Genomic DNA, 19976 nt, shown 5'->3' with positions numbered 1-19976 from the left:
CAGATACTACATTCCTGCATTGAAGGTGGATTACCTAGAAAAACCTCGGGTTCCCTTCCAATTCTACAGTTCTATGAACACCATTGGAGCTGTTAGCCACAATGACTATACTCTGACCTCAACAGCTGGAGGCAGCAATGCTTCTGAACGCCAGTTGCTGGAAACCACAGGAGGGGAGAGTGTGGCTCTTGTGCTCAGGTCCTGCTTGTGGGTTTTCCCCAGGCATCGGGGTTGGGCCCTGTGAGAACAGGATGCTGGACTAGAGGGGCCATTGGCTTGCAGGCAGTTTTCAGGCTTCTAGAGAACTGTGGCTCCTTTCAACAGGGGAGGTCTTTCCAGACCCCGTGGTTAAATCCTGTGTGGCCCTGAACCCTGAAAAGGAGGTTTTGCCATTCCAGGACGGTAGCTCAGAGCAGCTGCTTTGCATGCAGAAGGTGTCTGGTTCAATCCCCAGTATCCCCAGGGTATAGCTGGGGAAAGTTTGCAGCCTTGGAGAGCTGCTTCCAGCCTGAGATGATGTCCACGATGAGCTAAATGGTTGGACTCAGCACACATTATAAGGCCAGGTGGGGGTGTTGCATCTCACAGCCCTTTCATTAACAACCCCCATCCTCTTTAGCAACATTTCAAGGTGCAAGGGGAATAAACACAACACATTCACCGCAAAAGGGAAAGGAAAAAAAAAAACCCCAATTGGCCAGACGTTCAGAAGCCAAAACTCCCCCGAGCGAGGGAATAACCCAGCTTGTTTCGGTTTCCGAGGAAAGACATCAGCCCTGTGTAGGTCTCTATCAGGAGGGGCTCGTGTGCTACCTCGACCCCGGCAGTTCGGCCAGCTGTGGGATCCATTCTTTCGGCATTCTGGACTGCTTGAACCAGCTGAGCAGTGAAGGCGGAGATCTGCAGAAGGGCAGGAGAAACATTTGGTCAGGCTGGCCACATTTTTTGGGGAGCTGCTGAAGCATCGAACAGGACAATATATTTGTAGCCTGATCTAGCAATAATTTCTGTTGGGCCACCATAACCTTGCATATAGAAAGAGGAAGCTTTCTCTGCACAGCGCAAACTGTGGAACTCCCGACCACAGGAAGCAGGGGCAGCCACTAGCCTAGATGGGTTTAAAAGAGGACTGGGCAAATCTGTGGAGGAGGAGAGGTCTCCCAGTGGCTCCTAGTCAGGATGGCTATGCCATAGTTGGAGGCAGCAGTTGCTGGAAGCCACAAAAACATACAAATGCAAATTTCACGCACTCCTACGCAAGGATGCAGAACTGCCCCATAATTCTTGGGATTCTTGAATTCTGGACAGGAGAAGTAGGCATGTGGAAATATAGCTGCACCAGATTTGCCCAAGATTCCAATTTTCCACTCTTCAGTTCTCCAAATTTCCACATCATTTTGCAAAGCTTTTTTTTTTTAAGTCCACATGAAAATTCAGTTACAGGTGGGTAGCCGTGTTGGTCTGCCATAGTCGAAACAAAATAGAAAATTCTTTCCAGTAGCACCTTAGAGACCAACTGAGTTTGTTCTTGGTATGAGCTTTCGTGTGCATGCACACTTCTTCAGATACATGCATGCACACGAAAGCTCATACCAAGAACAAACTCAGTTGGTCTCTAAGGTGCTACTGGAAAGAATTTTCTATTTTGTTATGAAAATTCAGCAACATTTTAGTGCAATTTTCTCCTAATGTACACATTTACCGTGCTATTTTGTCCAATATGGACATATTCATTTTATTTATTTTGCAAAATTCAAATATAACACATTTTTGGATGTTACCCTCTTTAATATATACCTTTCTATGCATGCTTTACCCTACCACATACATTTTTGTACGCAAAACTTGGCTGGCGAGCTGCATTGCAAAATTCACAGAGGTGTGAATCTTGAAGGATCTCTGTGCTTTGGTTCACACACCCTGCTTTTAAAAGTGCGAAATTAGGTAGGCTTGCCTACAAGTGCCAAACCAAACCAAATTTCTGCCCCATTCCCTGTTTCTCAAGTGTGGTTGGGTGCTAAGGATGCCCACATCCCACGCTTAAAAATACCCCGACAGGAATTGGCGAAAGCCGGCCAGCCACTGTGCGCATTCTGTGGGTCGCTCCCTTTGCAACCAAAGGAAAACAACAGCCTGCCTAGGAAACCAAGCACTGCTTGGCCGTCTGCAGCAAATAACATTTGAAACCGAATGCCTGCCATCTCGCTGCTGAGAATACCGAGGAACTAGGAATCTTCACTTGTCCTTCGACCACCCCTCTGCCACCTCCCCAAAGAACATTGTGCCCCACACTGGAAATGTGCTGCAGGCTCGTGGGGTGCGTGGAAAGCCCCCCCCCCAACCAATTCCTGCTCTAAAAGTCTCAGGAGCTTTTTGGAATCTTGTGCACACAAAAGATGCTGGCTCTTTCTGCCCACATTCAGTGATCGAGGATTAAAAGCGGTCCATGGCAGTGACTTCTAACATGCCGAGGCATCCTCAGAATATGGGAAGCACAAAGGAGTTTGGGTTACATGCCAGGCAGGCAGACAGACCCCGAGGAGAGGTGCCAAAATCTCGAGTGTAAACAGAGAGAGACGCAACTCAGGAATCAGAGAATCCTAGAATCCTAGAGTTGGAAGAGACCACAAGGGCCATCCAGTCCAACCCCCTGCCAAGCAGGAAACACCATCAAAGCATTCCTGACAGATGGCTGTCAAGCCTCCGCTTAAAGACCTCCAAAGAAGGAGACTCCACCACACTCCTTGGCAGCAAATTCCACCGTCGAACAGCTCTCACTGTCAGGAAGTTATTCCTAATGTTTAGGTGGAATCTTCTTTCTTGTAGTTTGAATCCATTGCCCCGTGTCCGCTTCCCTGGAGCAGCAGAAAACAACCTTTCTCCCTCCTCTAGATGACATCCTTTTATATATTTGAACATGGCTATCATATCACCCCTCAACCTTCTCTTCTCCAGGCTAAACATACCCAGCTCCCTAAGCCGTTCCTAATAAGGCATCGTTTCCAGGCCTTGGACCATTTTGGTTGCCCTCCTCTGGACACCTTCCAGCTTGTCAGTATCCTTCTTGAACTGTGGTGCCCAGAACTGGACACAGTATTCCAGGTGAGGTCTGACCAGAGCGGAATACAGTGGTACTATTACTTCCCTTGATCTAGATGCTATACTCCTATTGATGCAGCCCAGAATTGCATTGGCTTTTTTAGCTGCTGCATCACACTGTTGACTCATGTCAAGTTTGTGGTCTACCAAGACTCCTAGATCCTTTTCACATGTGCTGCTCTCAAGCCAGGTGTTCCCCATCCTGTATTTGTGCCTTTCATTTTTTTGTAGCTGGTGGGTGTTTAGGGGAAAGAATGCCATGTTGCTCATGACTACCCCCCCCCCCCCGGTTGCCTCTTCACGCAGGTTCACACACATCACTTCAGGGTCGACAAGGAGATTGCAAGCTCCTCAGGGCAAAGTGTTGTAATTCCCATTCCACCTTAATAACAGACTGAGGATGGGAGCTTGTCACATGTCTGTATAGTGTTCCAGTGTGCTGCTGGGAACTTCCGTTCCTCAGTCTGTACTTTCTCTTTCGTTTTCCGAATATGGAGGTGACTGCACATGTGCTTTCTTTTGTCCTCATGTTCGCCTAATAAATGCTTAACTATAATGCTCATGCCAGCCTCTGTGGTGCATCTTCTGCTGCTAAATGGACAGAAAGAGTGCCTGGCTTTCTGAAGCTAGGTCTCTGGTTTCTGCTGCTGTTCCAGGGCTTTGAAGTTTGACCGGCAGTTCGGCCGGGGGTGTTTAGCCCAGCAGGGAGCATGCCCGTTGTTCCCGTTTCCCTGGACAAATTACAAAAAAAAACTGTATTTCTGGAACTAAGCAATTAATGGATAGCGAGAATTGCCTGCTCATTTCCAGGCCAGGTGTGATGCTGAGCTGGGTCGGGTGAGAAATTTGATTTCATCCCCACTTAAAGCTGAACCTACTCAACCCGCACTTTCTGAAACAATGCAGGAATCCAAACACAGCCCAACTTGGAATCTGCACTTCTCTGAAACCCTCAATGCATTTCTCCAATAAATTAATTTGTGCAAAATGCATATGCCAGAGTCAAGCGTGCACCAAAAGGCACATATCGCTTAAAAAAAATAAATGGCATACAAAAAGTATGGATTTAAGGGAGATTGCTTTGCAAAAAAAATGTATATATTAGGCAAAATTGCATCCACAAATATGCACATTAGGAGAAATCTGGACAAAAGATGCTAATAAATGTTCATGAGGACAAGAAAAGAAAGAAAGAAAGAAAGAAAGAAAGAAAGAAAGAAAGAAAGAGAAGGAAGGGAGGGAGGAAGGGAGGGAGGAAGGGAGGGAGGAAGGGAGGAAGGAAGGAAGGAAGGAAGGAAGGAAGGAAGGAAAGAAAGAAAGAAAGAAAGAAAGAAAGAAAGAAAGAAAGAAAGAAAAGAAAGAAAGAAAGAAAGAAAGAAAGAAAGAAAATAGTAAACTGCTCTGGAAATAAGGAGAACTGAAATTGAGGCTGAAAATAATGAGAAACCAAATTTGGCAGATTTGCCCATCCCTCTACTTCTAGAGCACTGAATGTCATCTCAACCTTTATCACTACCTCCAGGCCTTAATCAGGCCCAAAATACATTTTCATTTCAGCTATGTTTCTTTCTGCCACAGAAGCTGGAGTGTGAATGTTTGGAGAGGTCTCTTCCCTGAGCAGCAGGAATGACGTGGACATTCAATGCCACCCACCCACCCTCCTCAGCTGAGCCAGTTGCAGCCACAGGATTCCCCGCCATGACAATATGGCATTGCAATAAAGTTGCTTATCCCAACAAGATTAGCTGGAAGAACCGATTGCATGCATTAGGAGCGTGTGATGTAGTTGGCCAATATCCCTCGAGTGAAAAAGCAGCTCACCCTTCTCATGTACGCTGACATCACAGAAAAGTCACTGATTCGTCATCTGCAAATGCAAATCTTTGGAGACAGGTGTCTCCAGCCACCATCCTGCATGGAAATCGGCTTGGGGTTTTCCTTAGCCGTGCCGCCCACCAAGAAGTGATGCAAACGCCTTCTTGAGAAAGGAGAGGGCACTTTGGAATTCGGGTCATGCTACCTCACCACACCCTAAAGTCCCAAACCAAATCCTATCCTCGGTGGATGGCTGCCTCAGCGCCTGCTCATCTTGAGACAGGGCCTTTCTGGGGCTGCTCCTAGATTAAGGGATTCCCTCCAAGAGAGCGGACTGGCTCCCTCCTTGGTTATCCTTCCACCGGCAGGCTGAGACTGTCCTGCCCAGACAGGCCTTTGGAGATTAAAGTGCAGAAGATGTTGATTGCTGGGCTGACAAATTGTAGTGTAATTGCTGGTTCTGTTGTATTTTAACTTGCTTGTTCTTATTATTCTTTGTGCAACGTTTAAAAAATGCTCTATGTTGCCTTGAATCCTAACTTGGGAGAAACATGGGACAAAAATGTATTAAATAGAAATAAGGTAAATGGACCCCTGACCGTTAGGACCAATCGCGGACGACTCTGGGGTTGTGGCGCTCATCTTGCTTTACTGGCCAAGGGAGCCGGCATACAGCTTCCGGGTCATGTGGCCAGCATGACTAATGCGCTTCTGGCAAACCAGAGCAGTGCACGGAAATGCCGTTTACCTTCCCACCGGAGCAGTACCTATTTATCTACTTGCACTTTGACGTGCTTTCGAATTGCTAGGTTGGCAGGAGCTGGGACTGAGCAACAGGAGCTCACCCCATTGTGGGGATTCAAACCACTGACCTTCTGATCGGCAAGCCCAAGAGGCTCAGTGGTTTAGACCACAGCACCACCCGCGTCCCTCTTAAATAGAAATACTAATCATTTATTCTCCCCACCACCATCTTTTCCTGCAGTGAAGCTCTAAGTGGCTGCAGCAAATCCCAGCTGGACTAAACCCGATTTTGGAAAAGGGGCAATGAAATCTAACCAGAATGGACTATTACAGGACAGGCCTAGCTAGTAGCAGCTTATGAAGTCAAAATGTCTAGGCTGGCCTTAAACTTCAGACTCCTGTATGACTGCATCAAATATATAAAAGGATGTCATATAGAGGAGGGTGAAAGGTTGTTTTCTGCTGCTCCAGAGAAGCGGTCACGGAGCAATGGATTCAAACTACAAGAAAGAAGATTCCACCTAAACATTAGGAAGAACTTCCTGACAGTGAGAGCTGTTGGACAGTGGGATTTGCTGCCAAGGAGTGTGGTGGAGTCTCCTTCTTTGGAGGTCTTGAAGCAGAGGCTTGACAGCCATCTGTCAGGAATGCTTTGATGGTGTTTCCTGCTTGGCAGGGGGTTGGACTGGATGGCCCTTGGGGTCTCTTCCAACTCTATGATTCTATGACTCTATGACTCTATGACTCTATGCATCTGTTTGCTTGTGCTCTGTCTCCAAGATCTCTGCTTCCCTGGTAGACTGTGTTATTTGCTCGCACGCTTTCTGGCAGGCTGCCCTATTGTGACCACATTTTGCTGCTGTAAAATCTAAAAGGCCGTGTTTTGTGTGTTTGTGCCTCAAGTGCAGGTCCCTTTCCACTGGAGGTACATCTCTGCCTGTGTTTTCTGCTGCAAGTATTTCGGGTTGCTGAAAAGCGATTGCACCTGGAGTCCTTCAGATGAAAGGTTCGGGGAGGGATGGGCGACCAGAGAAGTCCGACCCACGTGCGGTTTCACCACTTGCTCTCCCAAGATGATCTCAGAGCCTGCAAGCTCCCCCCCCCCTCCTTGCCCTGGGAGTTTGTGGGATTCCAAGCAGCTCCTTCGTCTCCTGAAGCGTGAACGATTCCATTCTTTGCCAAATCGGATGTTTTCCTGAAACCACTTGGGCGAGAAATCCACCCCGTCTCGTTGAAGAAAAATAAAAACCTATTTTCTCTCCTTTTCCTTGCGCCCACGAGGGAGGGGGGGAGGTTTGAAAAAGGGTCAACTTCCCAACGCACCCCCCCCCCAAAAAAAGCTGGATTAAAGCACTCGGAGGTGACGGTGCGTCCCTTTGAACAAGCCACTCCGCACTCCCTCTCTCGCTCTGTTTCCCACAGGGGGATCCGATTACTGACATCCTTATGAGCGTGCAGATGGGGAGATAATTTGGGGAGGAGAAAATATTGTTTTTGACCTGAGTGTATGTGGTTTCAAATCAATGGCTGGGGAGCTTGTATTTCACGCTGCGGGGAGAGGAGGGCATATGCCACTCACTTCCTGTTTACATTAAGGCACCAGGAATCCATTATTGAATGATCTCCGTATCACGCCATGGCATTTATCCGATGCCCACTGTGGCTACCGCAACCGCACTCACATGCTTCCTGCATTTATCCATTTTGAAATTTATTGGCAGGGCTCAGCCGCCCAGACAGGTCTTCTTTAACCTGGGATTAGCCGCAGGTGAAAAGAAGGGGTATTGGTGGCTACCGGCCACCATTGCCACTAGCCACAATGACCACGGCTGGACGCAGAAATGCTTCTGGAGACCAGTTGCTGGAAGCCGCAGGAAGGAAACGGACTCCTTCGCTCAAATGCTCCTTTGCTTGCTGGTTTCCCACAGGCATCTGGTTGGCCACTGTGAGAACAAGATGCTGGACTGGATGGGCCATTGGTCTGATCCTGCACCAGCCTCTTTTTAAATACTTATGCATGGAGAAATTTGGATTGGTGGACATTTTCATGCAAATTTCTCAAACTGGGAATGTGACTGACTGGAGCATCCTTCAGAGTTGACACTTTTCTGCAATTTGTTGTGTAGTTCTCCAACAATTAACAAAGGAGTGCAAGAACGTGTCTATTAGGGAAAGTGTGTGTGTATATATCTCAGCAAAAACATAACAATATATTATACCTGGGAAACTTGCTTGCAAAAACGTGTCCATCAGTCAGAGTTGCAAACAAAATGAGTATTTTGTATTTGTTTTAGTTTGTGAGTAGCCTTGTTGCTTTTACAATGAAAGGTGGTCTGTAAATTACCTTCAATCTTTTTAAATAAATAATGTAAATACTTTAGCAGATGGGTGCACTAATATGGGAGGGTCTCTTTTAAAAAACCAAATGAATCACAAATTGATGTGAAAATGTGTGAACCAAGCTTAAGATTGGAAAAATGAGAAACCTAAATGGACTGATCCATCCGTCTCTAGTTATAGGTCGGTACCAATCCTCCTTTTGAATTATGGTGCTGGAGGAGACTCTCGAGAGTCCCATGGACTGCAAAAAGATCAAACTTATCCATCCTTAAAGAAATCAGCCCTGAGTGCTCACTGGAAGGACAGATCCTGAAGCTGAGGCTCCAGTACTTTGGCCACCTCATGAGAAAAGAAGACTCCCTAGAAAAGACCCTGATGTTGGGAAAGATGGAGGGCACAAGGAGAAGGGGACGACAGAGGATGAGATGGTTGGACAGTGTTCTCGAAGCTACTAACATGAGTTTGGCCAAACTGCGAGAGGCAGTGAAGGATAGGCGTGCCTGGCGTGCTCTGGTCCATGGGGTCACGAAGAGTCGGACACGACTGAACGACTGAACAACAACAACCAATCCTCAGAGCTTAATTTTTAAGAAAAGCAGTCCATGGAAGTTGCAAATAGGAGTGGGAAATGGGTGCGTGGGGAGAGGGGCTTAACCCTCTCCCTTCCGGCCATTTCTCCACTCATAACTGCCTTTCTCCAAGCTGCTCACAAGAGAGAGGTTGTCTCAAGATGAGCCAAAAAGGAGCTCTCTGTTGTTATTTTTTAAAAATTGTTACTGTTAACATTGGGATGTCCACTTTGGAAGCTACTGGATTATACCCTCGGTATGTCAGGGAATACTCTGAAGACGAAGGCTGGGGAATGCAGCAGCAGGCCGATTGGATCAGTTCAGAAGAGGAAGAAGAGGCTTGTCTGTTTCTGTTGGCAACATGATGCTGTAATAAAAAGGACTATCAACGGCTCTTCGATTCTGATCAGTGAGTTACCAAAGTGAGAGGGGGAACTCCCTTGCCTGACACAGTATTACTATTACCCCAATCTGTTTTATGTGCCCTCTTGACCCATTGTGGCCCACCTGGCAGATGGTGCTAAACCTCTGGTTGATGTTCTTCACCGGGTGCTCTGTGAAGGTCGTGTAAGGCATGTCGGTGGAGAAGGGGTTCCAGCGTGCCAGGAGAGATGGCTCTCGCTGTTTGTCCCAGAAGATCCTCAGGCCTTCTCCCTCTCTCCTAGAAAATGAAACATTTGGACAGGTGAGGAGGCGCTGTCTTTCTCGGCAGACAGACCAAGGAGGGCAATTTTATTTTTTTTGTTTCATTGATATACCACCTTTATTTCCAAGGACCTCAAACTGATGTACAGTCATACCTCTGGTTGTGTTCACTCGGGGTTGCGTTCGTTACGGGTTACAAACGCGCCGAACTCGGAAGTACCAGGCCGAGTTACTTCCGGGTTTCGGCATGCACGCATGTGCAGAAACGCTAAATTGCACTTTGCACATGCGCAGAAGCGCCGAATCGCGCCGCGCACATGCGCAGATATAGCACTTCAGTTTTGCACTCTTTTCATGTTGAGAACGGGTCTTCGGAACGGATGCCATTCACAACCAGAGGTACCACTGTACATGGTTATTCTCTAGCCACAATTCACCCTCAAAACAATCTTGTGGGTCAGGCTTAGAGGTGGTAGCTGGCCCAAGGTCACTCAGTGAGCTTTGTGGCTTGTTTAGGGATTCGAACCCTGATCTCCCAGTTCCTAGTCCAACACTCTAACCATTGTGCCACGATGGCTTTCTTGTTCCATAGAATGAGGCCTGGAGAAGTTTAGAGGAGGCACAAGAATCATAGAGTTGTACAGTTGGGACCCCCGAGGGTCCTCTAGTCCAACCCCCAGCAATGCAGGAATCACAGCTAAAGCATCCATGACAGATGGCCACCCAACCTCTGCTGAAAAACCTTCGGTGAAGGAGAATCTACCGCCTCTCACGGGAGATTGTTCCACAGCTCTTACTATCAGAAAGTTCTCCCGGGTGTTTAGTCGGAATCTCCTTTCTTGAAACTCGAAAACCATTGGTTTGGAACCTACCTTGCAGAGCAGCAGAAAACAGTGGTCAAATGGTCACCTGTCCATGATTTGTTAGCTGAGATTCCTGCATTGCAAGGGGTTGGACTAGACGACCCTTGGGGATCCCTTCCAGCTCTACTATTCTATGAGGTTGAGAAGGGTGGAAAACAGAAGCATTGTGAGTTGTGAGTGTTTGGGGTGGCTACAGGAACACACCGGTTTAAAGGAACTAGACTCAACTGTTGACGATTCTCTCTGTGTGTTGCATTGTGGGGGGTTGTTTTTTTTAAAGTATTTGTAGGTACACTGAAACTAATGCTGCTTTTTATTTTTCTTAAGTAAAAGAGACAGATTAGATGTTTAGAAAAAAATGGGGGGGGGAACCAGTTTCCCATTTCAGATGTAATTACTGTAAAACCTCCCAAACACTTCTGCTGTGGGTGCCAAAACTCTGGCTTGGGTTTGTATTGTCTGAGAAATGAGCTAAATAAACCCTTATTTCGCTCCCTCCCCGAGACGATCCCACAAGCAGGCGCTCTTTGATGGCTTCCAAGTTCTGGAACACGAAAAGCAAAAAGCGTCTCAGAGACAAAATGTTTCCCAAGCCCTGGTTTTGTTTTGTTTTGTTTTTTTCCATTCAGAAAGCACCTGGCTCAGAACAGAAGCGAAAAAACAGAAAAACAAAACACAGATCTCATCCCCTGCCTCTTTGCCAACTTCCGATATTTAGTATTTGGATACTCAAGCTCCGCCTCCGATTTTCTATCTAGCTAAGGGACGCGGGCGGCGCTGTGGTCCAAACCACAGAGCCTAGGGCTTGCCGATCGGAAGGTCGGCGGTTCGAATCCCCGCGACAGGGTGAGCTCCCGTTGCTCAGTCCCTGCTCCTGCCAAGCTAGCAGTTTGAAAGCACGTCAAAGTGCAAGTAGATAAATAGGTACCGCTGTGGCGGGAAGGTAAACGGTGTTTCCGTGCGCTGCTCTGGTTCGCCAGAAGCGGCTTAGTCATGCTGGCCACATGACCCGGAAGCTGTACGCCGGCTCCCTCGGCCAGTAAATTGAGATGAGTGCCGCAACCCCAGAGTCAGCCACGACTGGACCTAATGGTCTGGGGTCCCTTTACCTTTACCTTTAAGGAACATAAAAATAACTTCCTGGTCAATGGCCCATCTAGTCCAGCATCCTGTTCTCACAGTGGCTGAACAGTTGCCTTTTCTAGGAAACCCACAAACACGATCCGGACACAAGAGCAATTCTTCCCTCTTGTGGTTTCCAGAAACTTCTAGCCAAAGGAATCATTGCCCCCTGACCAATTCTAGGTGGCCTCAAGAGAAGTCTAGCATCAAGATCAAAGAAAAAAAAAATAGTACCGCTCTATTTTGGACTTCTGTGTCCAGTTCTGGTTACCACAATTTAAGAAAGATGGTGACAAGTTGGAAGGTGTGAAGAGGAGGGCGACCAAGATGATCAAGGGTCTGGAAACCAAGCCGTATGAGGAACAGTTGAGGGAATGTTTAGCCTGGAAAAGAGGAGACTGAGAGGAGGTATGGTAGCCATCTTCAAATATCTCAAGGGCTGTCCCGTGGAAGAGGGTGCAAGCATCTTTTCTGCTGCTGTTCCAGAGGGTAGGAGCCAAATTGATGGATTCCAATGAGAAGAAAAGAGATTCGGAGTAACCCTTAGGAGAAATGACTGATGGCAAAAGCTGTTCAACAGCAGAACAACCTCCCTTAGAAATTGCTGGACTGCATGGCCCTTGTGGTCTCTTCCAACTCTATGATTCTATGATTCCTTCCTTGGAAGTTTCTAAGCAGAGGTCAGATGGTCACCTGCCATAGATGTTGGGGAACAGGACACTGAGAGGAGATATGATAACCATCTTCAAAGATCAAAAGGGTTGTCCCATGGAAGATGGAGCAAGCTTGCTTTCTGCTGCTCCAGAGGATAGGACCCAATCCAATGGATTCCATTTACAAAAAAGGAGATTCTGACTATATTTCAAGAGCGGCTTGACAGTAGCATGGACTCCTTCAGGAGGTGGTGGACTCTCCTTCCTTGGAGGTTTTTAAGCAGAGGTTGGATGGCCATCTGTCACAGATGCTTTAGCTGAGATTCATAGAATAATAGAATCATAGAGTTGGAAGAGACCACAAGGGCTTACCAGGGGGTTGGCCAACTCTACAATTCTAGGATTCAGTTATTCTATTTTTCTATGAAAGGGTCAGGGAGGGAAGAGGGGGAAATAAATTCTATGGTTCAGTGGTTAAATCAAAAATCAAAACAGCATCACCAGAGCAATAAGTTCACCAGGAACCCATTCCCTTCTCTCTTCAGATATTGCGTTTTCCAGTCTTTCCCCCAAGTTCTCCCTATTGTCTTCCCCCCCCCAAGTACATTTCTTCCCCCACCCAGAGCTACAGAGGATCAGCCATTCTGATGACTCAAGGAAGACAACTGTGGCTCCCATCCTCTCTGTCTGCTTCAGACTCTCCTCCCTGCAAACCTCAGAGAGGGAATTAAAAGGGTAGCCCCAGGCGGCACGCCAAGATTTACAAGGAAATGCAGACACGAATTCTTGCTCCGCAGGCTGGGCGTGGAAGCACAGCAAGGGGGAAGGTGTGTGTGTGGGGGGGGGGAATACAAACATGCAGAAAGAACTGGTGGCCCCAAACCCTTTCCTCCGTCAAAACCCACAAAGGCTTCTCTCCCCAGCAACACAGGAGGCTGCCCTCCATGTTTGTTTAATCTAGCGACCCAAAGGAAGTGAGACGTTGGCACCTCGGAGGGCAAATGGGTGCTGGTGGGTTTTGCTGACTGCATGACACCAGGGGAAGTTTCTTTCTTCCCTCCGTAATGAAAAGTCTGTCCCCCCGAGAGGTTGGCACGGAGTCAGACAAAACCAAATTTTTGGTTGTTGTTTTTTTTTTTTCAGAGAGTGTTTACAATTCTATCCACGGGCCTGAGCTGTTCCAAAACCCAAAAAAGCAGCTGCTGTTTTTATGTGCTGCAGAGTCACATGGCACACAACCAAAAGCTTCCAAAAGGCTTTGGGCTCAACCAAGTTAACTATCTGCTGTCCAGAATTGTGCTGGGGGCTGTGCAGGGGGGCGGGGTGAGACAGAAGCTGCAGGGGACACACGACTGAACTCTTTGAACCGATGATCTGGAAGAACCACAAGAGACAATAGCAGTGGTTCTCAAAGGAGAGGATGGCAAAGGGGGGCAAGAAGACTCAAAGGCAAAGAAACATTTAAACATTTCAGCATAAAGGTAAAGGTAAAGGACCCCTTGAGAGTCCCATGGACTGCAAAAAGATCAAACAAAATAGAAAATTCTTTCCAGTAGCACCTTAGAGACCAACTGAGTTTGTTCTTGGTATGAGCTTTCGTGTGCATGCACACTTCTTGAAGAAGTGTGCATGCACACGAAAGCTCATACCAAGAACAAACACAGTTGGTCTCTAAGGTGCTACTTAAAAGAATTTTCTATTTTGTTTCGACTATGGCAGACCAACACGGCTACCCACCTGTAAAAAGATCAAACCTCTCCATTCTGAAGGAAATCAGGCCTGAGTGCTCACTGGAAGGACAGATCCTGAAGTTGAGGCTCCAGTACTTTGGCCACCTCATGAGAAGAGAAGACTCCCTAGAAAAGACCCTGGTGTTGGGAAAGATGGAGGGCACAAGGAGAAGGGGACGACAGAGGATGAGATGGTTGGACAGTGTTCTTGAAGCAACTAGCATGAGTTTGGCCAAACTGTGGGAGGCAGTGGAAGATAGGCGTGCCTGGCATGCTCTGGTCCATGAAGAGGCAGACACAACTGAACAACTGAACAACAACAAAAGGACCACTGACAGTTAAGTCCAGTCGCGAACAACTCTGGGGTTGCGGCACTCATCTTGCTTTACTGGCTGTGGGAGCCGACGTTTGTCCACAGACAGTTTTTCCGGGTCATGTGGCCAGCATGACTAAGCTGCTTCTGGCGAAACCAGAACAGCGCATGGAAACACCATTTACGTTCCCGCCAGAGTGGTGCCTATTTATCTACTTGCACTTTGACGTGCTTTTGAACTGCTAGGTGGGCAGGAGCAGGGACCGAGCAACGTGAGCTCACCCCGTCAAGGGGATTCGAACCGCCGACCTTCTGATCGGCAAGCCCAAGGCTCAGTGGTTTAGACAGCAAAGCATAGCATAAAAAAACAGTATGCATGCCATGCCCCTCTTCATGAGCATTGGCTAGTCTTCTGCAGTTCTCCACAATATATTGTTGTGAGCAGAGATTTCCAACTTGGACAAATATGGAAGATCAGAAAAGAGAAAGGCTTATTTTTGTTAATGAGGAGAGGAGAATTTGTTTGACTCGAATTAGACCTAATATAAATGAGATTACCTGGCAAAAGCAAGCTCACACTTCTCATCGAGTTTGTACAACAACTTAAGGGGCTCGTTCATAATTATATTGGGGAAATTATTCGTCTTCTTTCGTAGCTGCATTGTTTTATACTTTCTGGATCATATTATAAAGTAGTTGTGTTCTAGGATATAAATCAAGTACTGCTAGGAATTCTCCACTCCACCCCACGGGAAAATGAATTTCTTATTTAAAAAAAAAAAAACATTTAAAAAGGTGCAGCATGAACAATTGTTTCTTCTGAAAGTGTGGCCTGGATAAAAGAAAAAAGTTTGAGAACCACTGGCCTACATTAATGAAACTATGGAACTCGCTGCCACAGGAAGCGGTGCTCACCATCAATTTGGATGGCTTTAAAAAGAGGATTGAGAAAATCCATGGAGGAGAGGGCTACTGAAAACAACTGGTCATGGTGGCTGTGCTTTGGCTCCACAGCTGGAGTCAGCATTGCTTCTTGAATACCAGTTGCTGGGAACCCCAGGAGGGGAGAAATGGCTCTTGTGCTCAGATTTTGATTGTGGACTTCCCACGGGCACCTGGTTGGCCACTGTGAGAACAGGATGCTGGGCTAGATGGGCCTTGGTCCAGTATACCTGAAGAAGCATCTCCATCCCCATCGTTCAGCCCGGACACTGAGATCCAGTGCTGAGGGCCTTCTGGCGGTTCCCTCGCTGCGAGAAGCCAAGCTACAGGGAACCAGGCAGAGGGCCTTCTCGGTGGTGGCGCCCTCCCACCTGATGTCAGAGAGAAAAACAACTACCAGACTTTTAGAAGACATCTGAAGGCAGAAGCACAGATTCACAGAGTTGGAAGGGGCCACGGGGGTCATCTAGTAGACGCCCTGCAATGCAGGAATCTTTAACCCAATGTCAGACTCGAACCCATGACCCCAAGATCAAGAGTCTCATGCTCTACCGACTGAGCTACCCCTCACAGCTGAAGAACCCCTGACACCGGGCATCCATTCTCCCCAGGCTCCCTCTCCTGCCTCTCGCTTCCCTTTTCTCATGCGCTGGCTCTGCCTTCCAGGGCGGTGCAACTCTGAGTGAGGCTGCGGAGACTACGCCCTTGAAGCGACGCAGCCAAAGACCGGGATAATTACAGTGCTGGGCATCCCAGTTTACAAGGCAGCCTGAATGCCATCCCAAAATCAAAGTGGGAAATGGAGAGAGGGCTTTACTAGCGACTTAGTGAGATATTATTCATGCTTTTGAAGAGTGTTTTATTTCCTGGGAGAGGGAGGCGAAGCTAGAATTAATGGACCCTTAGGCCCAAAGTATCCTGGGCACGTCTCATTTCCCCTACCCAATCTTCCTCCCATCCTTCCTGGACGTTTATTTCTTCATGCAACACACAGTTGAGCTATGGAACTCTCTCCCACAAGATGCACCGATGGCCATCAAGCTAGATCACTTGAAAAGAGGACTGGATAAATTCATGGAGGAGAGAGCTATCAGTCACTACAACCATATCATAGCTGGCCTGATAAGGGCGACCCGTCCAAGATTTCCCCTGTCTTCCTGAAAGAGTTGTTGTTGTTGTTGTTCAGTCGTTCAGTCATCTCCGACTCTTCGTGACCCCCTGGATCAGAGCACGCCAGGCACCCCTATCCTTCACTGCCTCTCGCAGTTTGGCCAAACTCATGTTAGTAGCTTCGAGAACACTGTCTTTTCTAGGGAGTTTTCTCTTCTCATGAGGTGGCCAAAGTACTGGAGCCTCAACTTCAGGATCTGTCCTTCTAGTGAGCACTCAGGGCCGATTTCCTTCAGAATGGATAGGTTTGATCTTCTTGCAGTCCATGGGACTCTCCAGAGTCTCCTCCAGCACCATAATTCAAAAGCATCAATTCTTCGGCAATCAGCCTTCTTGATGGTCCAGCTCTCACTTCCGTACATCACTACTGGGGAAACCATAGCTTTAACTATCCGGACCTTTGTCGGCAAGGTGATGTCTCTGCTTTTTAAGATGCTGTCTAGGTTTGTCATTGCTTTTCTCCCAAGAAGCAGGCGTCTTCTAATTTCGTGACTGCTGTCACCATCTGCAGTGATCATGGAGCCCAAGAAAGTGAAATCTCTCACTGCCTCCATTTCTTCCCCATGTCCAATTCCTGCCCTGGGCTTGGTTGCTGCTCTCGTCAACCCTAAGGCCAGCGTTGCAGACAATGCCTTTTCGCGATAATCCCACCGGGATTTTCGAATCTCCTCTTTGTGTTCCTCTAATTACCCGCATGGTTTCAGGAGATAAATCACTTAGAGAAAGCATTTCAGGCTGCGGGTTTGTGTGCTTCCTGCAATGAATCCTCTTTCCAACAAAATGCTTTTCGGAGGACATTCTAATACGACACTTTAAGCCGTGGGTAGGCAAACTGAGGCCCGGGGGCCGGATCCGGCCCAATCGCCTTCTAAACCCGGCCCGCGGACTGTCCGTGAATCAGCGTGTTTTTACATGAGTAGAATGTGCGCTTTTATTTAAATTGCATCTCTGGGTTATTTGTGGGGCATAGGAATTCGTTCATCCCCCCCCCTTTCAAAATATAGTCTGGGCCCCCCACAAGGTCTGAGGGATAGTGGACTGGCCCCCTGCTGAAAAAGTTTGCTGACCCCTACTTTAAGCAAACAAATGGGATTGGGAGTTAAGCAAGTGAGCAGCGACTACTGCTTAACATGAATCAGCGAGATCGGGGAGGGAAGTCAAGAGCTGTGGGCAGGGGCGTAGCAAGGGGGGCGGGCCACCCCAGTTTCCATAATGGAGGGGGTGACAAATGATCAAGGAACAATTTTTTTTGAAAAAAAATAATTAATGCCTGCTCCGAAGGTCTTATCTTACTATACTAGGGATTATATAGCTATATATGAAATTTCATGCATATCGGTTAATATCTTGACCCTCCTCCACCAAAATAGCTGTTCTCTTGGCTGTTTTTCTATGTCATGAAGGCTGAAATTTCAGTTCAGTGGAGCACTTACTGTTCCCAACCCTAACCCTGTGGAAAGCCATCTAATTAGACTTCAATTTGATTTTGAGGTGTTTTTAGGAGGTAATTTAATCATTGTTTGATTTTATACCAATGCTATGTATCTGATGTTAGCCACCCTGAGCCCGACTTCGGCCGGGGAGGGCGGGATATAAATAAATTTATTTATTATTATTACTTGTTATTATTCCTTTGTAAGAAAATATGAAATAACGTAAAACAATTTTTGCGGGGGGGGGGATCAATGGGGGGGTTGACAAGAAATTTTCCGCACCAGGTACCGCCTGACCTTCCCATGCCTGGGGGGGGGGGGTTGACCATTTTTTTTTTTTGCCCCGGGTACCAATTTACCTTGCTACGCCCCTGGCTGTGGGTCCAAGAACCGTGTGTGTGTGTGTGTGTCTTAGTTGTCTATCTTGCCAAAGACACTTTGCAGCCTGAGGCAAAGGATAAGGTGGCAGTCTCTCCACATTCCATGCCCAAAATGTGTTAGCATCTGAATCTTACTTCAGATCTTTAAAGGCAGCCTCCCGCCTCCTCCTCCTCCTCCTCACAAGAGGAAGGCAGGGCTCTTTAGGGCAGGCCACATGACGGAGCCCCTCGTTCTGCCCTCCCAGTGCCTTCCCTACTTCTCCCTGCTCCAGAGCACCCTTGCGTGAGGCAGTGGCAGTATCAGTTAGCCAAATGGCAGGGCAGTCCTGCCCGCTGAACCTCATACAAAACTAGGATAGTTCATGCTACATTGCTACAGGTAGGTAGGCATGTTGGTCTGCCAGAGTCGAAACAAAATTAAAAATTAAAAAAAAATCCTTCCAGTAGCACCTTAGAGACCAACTAAGCTTGTTCTTGGTATGAGCTTTTGTGTGCATGCACACTTCTCCAGATACACTGAAACAGAAGTCACCAGACCCTTATATATAGTGAGAGAGTGGGGAGGGGTATTACTCAGAAGGGTGGTGGGAATGGGTGATCGGCTGATAGGTGTGGAAAACCTGTTGACGACTGTTAACAACTGCAATTGGTCGTACAGGAAAAGGCAAGGGGTGAGATGTCTAAAGATAGCTTTGTCATGTATAATGAGATAAGAATCCCATGTAACTATTTAGACCAGGTCTCCCCATGGTTTTACGTTTGGTGATAAGTTGCAATTCAGCCACTTCTCTTTCCAGTCTATTTCTGAAATCGCTTTGTAGTAAGACAGCTACTTTGAGATCTTGTATACCAAACTTAAAACCATGGAGAGACCTGGTCTGAACAAAGACATTGGATTCTTATCTCATTATACATGACAAAGCTATCTTTAGCCATCTCACCCCTTGCCTTTTCCAGGCCCCACAAATAACCCAGAGATGCATTTTAAATAAAAGGACACATTCTACTCATGTAAAAACACCAGGCAGGCCCCACAAATAACCCAGAGATGCATTTTAAATAAAAGGACACATTCTACTCATGTAAAAACACCAGGCAGGCCCCACAAATAACCCAGAGATGCATTTTAAATGAAAGCACACATTCTACTCATGTAAAAACACACTGATTCCCGGACCGTTCATGGGCCGGATTGAGAAAGTGATTGGGCCACATCTGGCCCACGGGCCTAAAGTTGCCTACCCCTGGTCTAGCCCAACCCCCTGCAATGCAAGAATCTTTTTGCACAACATGGGGTTCGACGTCAAGACCCTGGAGATTATGAGTCTCATGCTCTACTGACTGAGCTCCTGTTTGTGGACTGAAAGCAATAACAGTGGATATGGATTAGTGTTCATTCTGCATGTGCAGCAAATGAGCAAACGGTGGCAATTTTTGCTCCTATTTCACTTGGGATTCAGTTGGGATTCCCAACTCATAATCCATCTTAGATTTTGCGATTGGGGTGAGCAGATTCCCCCCCCCCTCTGTCGTGCTGCTGTTCCCTGGCTTAGCTCTGCATCTTTCAAGGGATGCTGGTGGCGCTGTGGTCTAAAACCACTGAGCCTCTTGGGCTTGCCGATCAGAAGGTCGGCTGTTCGAATCCCCATGATGGGGTGAGCTTCTGTTGCTTTGTCCCAGCTTCTGCCAACCTAACAGTTCGAAAGCACGCCAGTGCAAGAAGATAAATAGGTACCACTGCTGTGGGAAGGTAAACGGTGTTTCCGTGCGCTCTAGCTTCTGTCACGGTGTCCCATTACACCAGAAACGGTTTAGTCATGCCAGCCACATGACCTGTCTGCAGACAAATACCGGCTTCCTCGGCCTGAAAGTGAGATGAGCGCCGCAACCCCATAGTCACCTTTGACTGGACTTAACCGTCCAGGTGAGGAGGAAAGTGAGGAGGAATTAAAGAACCTTTTAATGAGGGTGAAAGAGGAGAGCGCAAAATATGGTCTGAAGCGCAACATCAAAAAAACTAAGATCATGGCCACTGGTCCCATCACCTCCTGGCAAATAGAAGGGGAAGAAATGGAGGCAGTGAGAGATTTTACTTTCTTGGGCTCCATGATCACTGCAGATGGTTACAGCAGTCACGAAATTAGAAGACGCCTGCTTC

The 19976-nt window shown here is 47.4% G+C and overlaps 1 protein-coding gene across 1 annotated transcript in view; it reads right to left on the bottom strand.

Annotated features, from left to right (window-relative positions):
* Positions 1 to 251: 251 nt before the first annotated feature.
* The window catches only part of TPRG1 (tumor protein p63 regulated 1), a 35785-nt gene continuing 16060 nt past the window's right edge, over positions 252 to 19976 (bottom strand). Inside the window, exons 4-5 of the mRNA XM_033148154.1 lie at positions 9075 to 9228; positions 252 to 900 (exon numbers count right to left, since the gene is read on the bottom strand). Coding sequence (XP_033004045.1) covers positions 706 to 900; positions 9075 to 9228 — 349 coding nt within the window. The 3' untranslated portion in view covers positions 252 to 705. The remainder of the gene's footprint in view (positions 901 to 9074; positions 9229 to 19976) is intronic.

The sequence above is a fragment of the Lacerta agilis genome, chromosome 5 (genome assembly GCF_009819535.1).
Source record: "Lacerta agilis isolate rLacAgi1 chromosome 5, rLacAgi1.pri, whole genome shotgun sequence".
Lineage (NCBI taxonomy): Eukaryota > Metazoa > Chordata > Lepidosauria > Squamata > Lacertidae > Lacerta > Lacerta agilis.
The sequence above is the reverse complement of the archived record's forward strand: the minus strand, read 5'-3'. Positions and strand labels throughout refer to the sequence as shown.